Source organism: Dasypus novemcinctus, chromosome 2 (assembly GCF_030445035.2).
Source record: "Dasypus novemcinctus isolate mDasNov1 chromosome 2, mDasNov1.1.hap2, whole genome shotgun sequence".
In the NCBI taxonomy this organism is placed as follows: Eukaryota; Metazoa; Chordata; class Mammalia; order Cingulata; family Dasypodidae; genus Dasypus; species Dasypus novemcinctus.
Window position 1 is genome coordinate 134,951,171 of NC_080674.1, and position 9,860 is coordinate 134,961,030.

A 9,860-nucleotide genomic window follows, 5' to 3' on the forward strand; every position below is an offset into this window, starting at 1 on the left:
TTCCTTTATATCTTACATATTTTTTTAATCCTTTAGAATCCAAAGGCCCTGTTGTGCCTTTAAATGTATCTGACCAAAAGCTTCTTGAAGCTAGTACACAATTTCAGAAAAAACAAGGGAAGAATACTATTGATGTCTGGTGGCTTTTTGATGATGGAGGTAAGGCTAATAAACTTTTAGTAATTTCAACTTAAGTTTTGAGAACAGTACTAAGAAATCTCCTATACTCTTTACACAGAGACCCATTCAGATTTGGCCAGTGTTCCCAAAAACTAAAGTATTCATTTCTGAATCAGGTTGTTGCACTTAGTTGTCCTGTCTAATCAGTGTTCTTCTATTTGGAACAATTATGCAGTCTCTCCTTGACCAACCTCATGACCTTAATTAACATTTTTTTAAAATTATAGGTCATTTTGTAGAATGTCACTTAATTTGGAATAATGTCCTGTGTTTGACCACAATTAGTTTCAGGTTGTATATTTTTTAATTGAAAACCAATTCCAATCTAACACTGCAGAGTTCATTCTAGCTTTCTCCCTTTCCTTATTTCTCTATTCATTGAAATACCTGGCTGCCATTATTTTCAATGAGAATACTTATTTCCTTCTGTATGTAACTAATCCCTTGACTCTACTAGGCCACTCTCTCACTTGAGCCCGATTCAATTGGGCTCTTTGTTTAGGCTTGCAAAAGGACTTTTTGACTCAATTATTAAGGAAGAACAGAAAGAAGAATTTTGTTTTTATATTGAGATATAGTAAACGTTTTTAGAGAATAAAGCTGAATTAAAAATTCTTGATTGAGAAATTAGCATTAAATCAATCATTTGATATATTTTTTATGTTCAGGTTTGACCTTATTGATACCTTATCTTTTGACCACAAAGAAAAAATGGAAAGACTGTAAGATAAGAGTATTCATTGGTGGAAAAATAAACAGAATAGACCATGACCGGAGAGCGTAAGTTTATCTTTACTTTTTTATCCAGTGTTATTCATTTTCACAATACAGACTTGATAGGATTAAAAATTAGACAGGCTAGAAAATGTCAATCATGTTGTTCCATTCTATATTAAAGCTAAAAATTTCAGTTAAAAAAATAAAACATCATTCTCTTTAATTTTGTCTTCATGTTTAAGTTGTAGATACCTACTTTTACTTATATGTAATATTTTTCTTAATATTTTGGCATTTTAGAGGGTTCTTATTAAATACTTGTGGCATTAAAGCTTTTAAGCACCTTTTTTTAATTGGGAAAAAGAAGGTGCACAAATATTTCGTTTTCATATGTGGGATACAATTTGTAGACTTTTAGACAGCAGATATGCAGGATGCCATTGTCATTGTCCCTTCTTTCCAGGTATCTATACTGCCACAATTCTAGTTCTGGTCACAGTTGGCTTCTCTCCTGTAGTGCAAGTACCCTTGTGTCTTTTCTCTTTCCTTTTCCTCATATTATACACATTGCTCCCAGGTTCCTCTTTGGAAAGCAGAGCTTTGATCATATACCAAAACTTCCTCTGTGTTACCTACTGAAGAAAATCTAATTGCTATGATGTGGGATTCATGGCCATTGACAGTCTGTCCTCTTGTTCCCTTCCTTTCTCTTATCACCCCAAACATGCCCTATATTTCAGTTTACACTTCAGCACATGACCTGAACATGTATGTTATTTCAGACTTTTAGTCCTTTGCCTACTCTGATCTTGCTACTGTAAATAGCTCTTTACTCCTCTCCTCTCTTCTCTGTTAAAATACTCCATTCTTCAAAGTCCAACTTAGTTGTCACCTTTTAAGGTGAATTTACAGGCCCTATAATGTTAAGCACATTGCCATGCACATAGCAGACAGTATATAAATAGACCCTGGGATATAACAAGGTGCTTAGTCATTTCAAATATTGATTATCAAGAAATCATACTAATGAATTTAAAAGTTAAAACCATACCTTACTATTTTCTAATATCTGATATCTTAATTTAGAAAATTGTCATCTTATTAAACATAAAATCCTGTTTTAATTGCTTTTCTTGTGTGTATGTTTCATCTTTGCTATTATTGCCACCAATGTTTCATTGCCACCTATGGCTTCAAAAAGATATTTAATTTTATTGCAGAGTTAGAGACTTTTTGATACTCCTCTTCCATGCCTCTACCATTCCCAAAAAATTATACAGTGAACTGAATTTGCCATATATTAATCTTCGGTTTGGTTGAATCCCAAAAGTAATATTTGAGCTTAGAGATATGCATTCATCTTGGATGGAAGAATAATCCGAAAATAATTTAGCAAATAACTGTTTAGTAGTTTTTACTGAAATCCATATACTTACCAATATAATTAACTTAAAATAGTTGCTATTCAAATTTCACTATTATTTTGCTCTGTCTTTTATAGGTACTAAGGAGAGAGTCCAAGAAAGTGAAAGAATATAAAAGAATTTTTAAATTCAGGGAATTTAAAATCCTACTTTGTGAATGTTCAGTGTTAATTAATTCCAATGAACTTAGTTTAATACCCAACAAACTTTTCCTTAAATCATGCTTCTCAGATATATGGATTCACCCTATATAAAACAAAAATACATACATCCTTCATGTGTCTCAGTGCTATTCATTTTCGTTTTAGGATGGCAACTTTGCTTAGCAAATTCCGGATAGACTTCTCAGACATTATGGTCCTAGGAGATATTAATACCAAACCAAAGAAAGAAAAGTAAGTTATTGGATAAGTTACTCTGTACAATTTTCTGGTCCTTTCATGGGATAACTTATGCAAACCCTCCTATAACAGATAATTCAACTTTCAGCTATATTTGGGTTATTTTCTCCCTGCTGTTAGTTACGGATGAAGTAAAAAAAATTTTGTTTAAAACTGGTAGCTGGCACATACGGTAGCAGATATTGAAATTAAGTCTAAAGGACTTTCAGTTTTCAGAAAGACTTTGCATTGCTGTTTTAGAAGTGATTTTTTTTCTTACACTCCTTTTGTTCATTGGTACTTGAAGTAGGCAAGCCTTTGGGATGTTTTAAACAAAGGAGTAACACAATTTAACTTCCTGCTCAGCTCAAAAGAATCCTTCTGATGCTGTTAGGAAAATTTATGTGTTTTGAAGGGGTGGGCATAGAAGCGGGTGGATACAGAGAAACAAGCTGCAGCATTAAAACTGCAGTTTCATTATTGGGAATATTGTTGTAAAGTTCTTATCAGTTTGAGGTACCAGAGATTTCTATTTTCTAAATGAATTGCCAAAGTGATTGTTAGAGTTGAGGTTTAGAGGGGGACATAATAGATGAAAGCATTAACTTTCCAAGCTGTTTAGTGATTAAGAGCTTCTTGTTATATAATTTAAAATAAAGTTAATTGGCAATATTCCATCTATTCTTTTAAGTATTGTAGCTTTTGATGAAATGATTGAGCCATACAGACTTCACGAAGATGATAAAGAACAAGATATTGCAGATAAAATGAAAGAAGATGAACCATGGCGAATCACAGATAATGAGATTGAACTTTATAAGACCAAGGTATTCTTTCTCTTCTGCATCCCTGTGATTTTTTTAAAAAAATACTTAAGCCTAAGTAACAAGAGCTGCAGTTTGATATGGGAGGAACCAGTTTTGCAATTAAATCTATTTAAGTTAGATTTACATGTAGACAGTGCACTTTTCTTTTAAATAAGGAACAGATACTTTTATTACACAAAATTCATTTGTAGGATTATGAAGCATGCTAGATATTTTTATAAGAGGCCAAATGTTTTGTTTATTTAGTTCATCTGGGAAATGGGATGCTTTGAGAGACTGAAATCATTAAAGGTATTTAACTTAGAAATTACAAAAGGAAAACAAAATACATTGGATACAGACTGCACTATTCTTTGATGATATAAGATGTACTTACAGAACTTTAATGTTGTCATTGGAATAAATTATTTTGCAGTTTTTTGGGGGAGGAAGACATTTTGGTTATTCTGTCTTCTCCTTGATTGAATTCTTTGTAAAGAGGAATTTACTATAAGAACTATTTTTGGTACAAAAGGTAATCTGATCCAAAAGTGTTTAGGAGAAAACCTTGAAATTTTAATATAGAGATATGAACAATCAAAACTGTGATATCAACTGGTATTAAAATATTAGAATAGAAAGATTAATAATTACAAAATGGCATAGTGTCACTGTTAGTGATAATAGCCAAAACATTAGAGATGTGAAAATGTTAGAGAGGTGAAAGAAGCTGTATGCTTTTTATACTTTCAGACTGGAATGGGAAAAAAAAAAAAAGGTGGTTTGAATAAAATTGAAAATTATCATTGCTAACTTTAAAAATTGGATCTGTATAATAGTAATTCTTCAAAATGAAGTACATAACTGGTAAAAAAAAAAACAAAGTATTTTTCTGCAGACAATCCACTGCATCTTAAGAAAAGTTAGTTATTTTATGGGAGGAGTCTTTGACTTATTTCTCTGAGGTCCTTTCAGCTGCATTGGCCTCCTTTCTACAAAGGAAAATGAAAGCCGACTTGAGTGTACCACCTCCATTTTGTTGTGAAAAGCAAAGGAAAGTGGCCCAGAGGAAACCACGGAGTCTAGTGTAAGCTGTTCTCCAGTGAAAGGGAACAAGGCTGTTGGTCAGCTGTACAAAAGGCCAGTACATCAGACCACTCTTTATGTATTTCAGAATTTCTTTTTAAGGTCCAAAAATATGCCATCCTTTCCCTGGAGAATACTCATTCCATCATAGAAGGTGGATATACAGCCTTGAGCACGTAGCACATGCTCCAGTGCTCTCAACCACGTGTGGTTGAAGAAGGCCACAGCCACGGTGGCCATGCACCACCGATAAGAATGCAGCGTAGAGCAGCATGTTCCTGGGCCACAGGTAGCACCAAGCTGTGCATGGCAGCACCAGCTATAAGCCCGCTGTGCCCGTGTACCAGGGGCACCCGCCAGTCAGTCAGTGAGCAAGCCCCTTTGCAGCACCTCCATCCAAGCCATGCCTGCCAGCCAGCATGTGAGCCCCTGTGCCTCCATGTTAGATTTTAATTTTCAAGTGGTGTATCAGTGACTTTGTCTTGTTTCATTTTAGACATACCGTCAGATCAGGTTAAATGAATTACTGAAGGAACATTCAAGTACAGCTAATATTATTGTCATGTAAGTAATATCAGTACTAAGATTTTCTTGACTGTTCACTTGAGACACTTAATGGTTTAGTGGTTATAAGGAAGAAAAATAACTTTTTAAAATATACTTTTCTTTAGGTATATGGAAAAATCATTCAAAGTAGGAAGAAAGAAAAACAAAAACTTGAATCTTAAGCTAATCTGAATCTAAGTAACTCTCTGTGATAATAGATTTTCTGGAATTTTTTCCTTTTAACGCCAAGTTAAAACTTGGACCCCAAACAGCTTCTCACGAAAATTACACCATTGAGTTCTTTGGAGTATAAAATTTTAAAGGGGTTCCTATCTTTATCACCACCTCCAAGATTCTCCCACCCAAACTTTACCTACAGACACATTGTACTTAAGTTGAATGCACTGGTTAATTCCAATTTTGGCTTTTCTCAGCTGAACCAGGTTAGCGAAATACTATTTGAACCTTAATTTTCTCAGTCCTTGAACCTGTGTCCTTAGATAGATAGGGAAAACTCAGGCCTCCAAAGGATTAAAATGAAGTAAAAGTTAACACCAAAGGATTGTTATTTTGGTTAACAATGAACGTTTAATATACCAGAAGGTTTCAACTTTCATAATGATGTATCTGCATGGAAAAACTAATACACAGAAATGTAGAGAAAAACATCTCTAGAGCCATGGTCACTAATATGCCATCTACAAATAGAGATTAAAGCTAAGAGAGATAAGAAAAGATGCAATTAATATGTAGAATTAGTTATAAATTTCATTTATCCATGTGTACCTTCCATTTCCTGAATTCAGATAGAAACTTCCATTTCTCCATCTATTTCTTTTCCTTACTGAGGAAGGGGAAATTTGGAGTTCAGTGTTGGATACCAAATGTTACAGTTTGTAGAAATATTGATGTAATATTCTTATGAAGAAATTTTTAAAAATACTTTTTCAAAATTGAAATAATTGGAATAGCTTTATAAGAGTAGTATAATTCTCTTGTATCTACAGGATTTCCCTGCATTCAAAAGTATTCTGTAACTTATAATAATTTTTATAGTTACTTTTATTGTGATTTAATTTATAGTGATGTTTTTTCTAACTGCATTTTATTCTTCTCAAATATGTTGCTAATTCTCTTCTCTTTTTTCATTCCAGGAGCCTCCCAGTTGCACGTAAAGGTGCTGTCTCTAGTGCTCTCTACATGGCATGGTTAGAAGCACTATCAAAGGACCTACCACCAATCCTCTTAGTCCGTGGGAATCATCAGAGTGTCCTTACCTTTTATTCTTAAATGTTCTACACAGTGGACAACTTTGCAGAATGGTACTTCTCGACTAGTGAAGTAACGGAAATCTTCAGTGACACCTTAACATCACAATGGCGAACTGCGACTTTTGTTTTATTATTTCTTTGATATAAAAGCACACGGGGAAGTTGCTCCATTGATACGTTTATGGAGACTTCAGTTTTAGTAAGTTCTTTATCTCAGTCTTAATGAATGATGATTCGTTGTGGTTGGACTGAAGCTCATCAGAGTAAAGTTTTCCTTTGCTAATTGAATAGCAATAAAAGTATGTTATTTTTGATTGATGAAAGGAGTACAAAAGCCTTTAGCCTTGAGGTGCCTTCTGAAATTAACCAAATTTCATCCACATTATCCTCATTTATAAATTTATAGAATGTCAAACTTTGCCTTCATCTATTTTTATTTCTAGTCTTTTCAACCTTAAAATAAAATGGATGCTGATTTTCTTCTTCCATTGATTAATTAGTGTTGAGTACTGTATGTTTTCTATCACATTTGTTATATATCTGTTAGAAATGAAAGGGGAGAATTAGGGCAGGTTAATGAAAAATGGAAAAAAAGGGGGGGGAGGGCAAAAAGTGGCCCCAAAGTTACGCTTGTATGTGTAAATGTAGATCTGTGAGGAAGAGGCCCAACGTGTCTTTTTTTCTCTGACTGGCTCTTACTTATATCTTTATTATTATTTCTCACAACATTAGGGTATGTTGAAGTATTTTGATAAACCATGCCGAAAAATCACATGCTGTCATTCTTTAAACCAAAATTCTTAAGATCATTTGAATTTATTAGAGATCTGTCCTAATTGAGACTTTCCCTCAAATCTGAGGGACTTTTAAGAAATACTAACAGATGTTTCTGGAGGAAATTTAGATACAACAATGTCATTTAAGTAAAATATTTCAGTATACTATGTGGAATTTCACTATACTGTACCATCCTTTATAAGTCACTAAAATATTTAATGTTTCATCAAACGGTTAAATGAATCAGTGGTTTCTTAGTGAAATGTTTTTAGGTTTCATTCATTCAAAGGTCAAGTATACTTAGTCTTAATATACTCAGGTTTGAACATATTATTCTGAACATTTAAATTTAATCCATTCTTAATACTTTAAAACTTTTGTGTTAAGAAAAACTGCCAGTTTGTGCTTCTGAAATGTCTGTTTCGACATCATAGTCTACTAGTACAATTTTGACAGTGCATATGTACTGTTACTAAAAGCTTTATACATAATTATTAATGTGAAGTTTTTTATATTATTCAAGGAAGGATTTCCTAAGAACATTTCAAGGGATATATGTCTACATATCTGTATGTGTGTATGTATATAGGCATACACAGATGCATATGTGTATATATAATGAAATTTATGTTGCTGGTTTTTGGAATTTAAAGTGATCAAGATTCAGTAGATAAATTTATTTTTCAGTAAGCATAAGCTCAAAATTTGATCTACAGATATAGGTTTAACAAAGAACAAAGTTGATAATTTGAAGGGCATGCAACTTTTTTGCAGTTATTCAGTTTGAAACTGGACAACATTCCATCTCAAGTACTGCTCAGTGGGTTAATTGGTGTGAGTTTCAGTGGTGGAGGATTTATACGAGTTTTCATGAATCTTGATAGAAATCTATAAAATTATTACTGTTTTCAATAGTGCAGTAATTTTGCTGCATGAGTATAATATTAAAACAGAGATCTGATCATTTTGAATTCAGAATGCTAAAGAAATGAAGTAATTGTGTTTTTCCAAAAAATTTATCAGTCTTATTCCATTTATTGCAGGTTTTGCAGTAACTTGGGGGGAAAGACAGTAGAAATGTCATATTATTCAATAAACATAATTAATATCATGTTTGAACTTTGTAAATGGATAATAGGGCATGAACTGAGTGCTGCTATCTTGATGTGCATAGGTACACTTAATTTTTTTTTTATTTTTTTTATGTTTTACCCATTCAGGAAAACATTGTGATCTGTACTACAGGAACCAAATGTCATATGTTGCTACATACATGTGTGTATAAAAAGTTCATAAAATATACCTAAATATGCATAATGGGAGTAATATTGTCTGTGAAATAATGTTAAGAAGTTTTTCACTTTTAAAAAAAAATAAATCAATTATTTTCACTGAACACTAGATACCAGGTCAAAAATTTTCAAGATTGTTGTAGTGTTCTTATAAATTTCAACAATTCTTAGAGATGTTAGCCTAATATTGAAGTTATTCTACTCTATTTTATTTATGCTGAATTTTGATTATTTTAATGCCAATTTTTTTTAGTTCCAATAATTGGTGATAACTTGGAAATAAATTGTGCAATGGCATTTGACAGTTCATTATTCCTATAGGTAAAAATTCATTGGGTTTAGAGAGAGTGGTGGTGTTAAGCTGATTATTAACAGTTAATTAAATCAAGTATTTATTTGTTATGTTATTTCATATTTGTATGTTAGATTTTCTTTTACATTCTTTTTATATGCTTTCTGACATTACATATTTGTAAAGTCTATGGAAATAATTTAAAGATTTGAGCTCTGGTGTATGATTACTAAGCTTGAAAATGTAATATTTTGATAATACTGTACCATAACTATCACACAAATGCTTTTCTAATGTTTTAACGTTGAGTATTGCAGTTGCTGCTTTGTACAGAGGTTACTGCAATAAAGGAAGTGAATTCATTGGAACTATTTAATGTCTGTTCATCTTATACTTTACCTATTTTATAAATCTTTGCTAGCTTTCTCAGTTAACCTCAAGTAGGTAACTATCATTACTTCATTAGTACCTGAGCTTTTAAAATGGATTTTACCTTAATATTCATGCCTTGGAAAGGTTGTTTGAAATTCTTCACTATCCATAAACTAAGCCTTTGGAATAATCACTATTGATGCTAATAGTGTTACTGAATCAGATAAGATGCAGCTCATTTTGATTTTTTAAAAATGATTTAACTACTGTAATCCTGCTTTATGTTTGGGCTAAATCCTTCATTTATAAATGAAGAAACTAAGATTAAAATGGGGGATAATCTGGTTCTTCCTAAGGTTTTCAGGTAAGATGATTTGCAGTTTGCAAAGCTTTTTTACTTTCTTATTTGAACATTACAGTAGGTATGTTACATATGCTGGACAGTTTTGAGTAAGCAGCTTGGAGCAGTTTAAGGAGTTCCCCAAGGTCATGTGATAAATAAATGAAGGATTTTCGTCTACAGACCAGGTCTTTCCACTCCAGGGATTTTATTTTCAGTATAGTAAAAACAGTAGCCAACATTTATTGACAACTTACTTGTGTGCCAGGACTGTGCTTAGAATTTTATAGCCATGATTGCATTTAAATTAAAATATTTATAAAGTGCTTATCAAATTTAAAGCTACAAAGCAAAACTGAGATGCCATAGGTAAGAAC

General features: G+C 32.5%; 1 protein-coding gene across 1 annotated transcript in view; it reads left to right on the forward strand.

Moving 5' to 3' along the window:
- SLC12A2 (solute carrier family 12 member 2) overlaps positions 1–9,142 on the forward strand; it is a 116,918-nt gene extending 107,776 nt beyond the window's left edge. Inside the window, exons 22-27 of the mRNA XM_004449515.5 lie at positions 37–159; positions 849–960; positions 2,630–2,716; positions 3,393–3,528; positions 5,090–5,157; positions 6,294–9,142. Of these exons, the coding sequence (XP_004449572.1) occupies positions 37–159; positions 849–960; positions 2,630–2,716; positions 3,393–3,528; positions 5,090–5,157; positions 6,294–6,429 (662 nt within the window). The 3' untranslated portion in view covers positions 6,430–9,142. The remainder of the gene's footprint in view (positions 1–36; positions 160–848; positions 961–2,629; positions 2,717–3,392; positions 3,529–5,089; positions 5,158–6,293) is intronic.
- Positions 9,143–9,860: the final 718 nt, after the last annotated feature.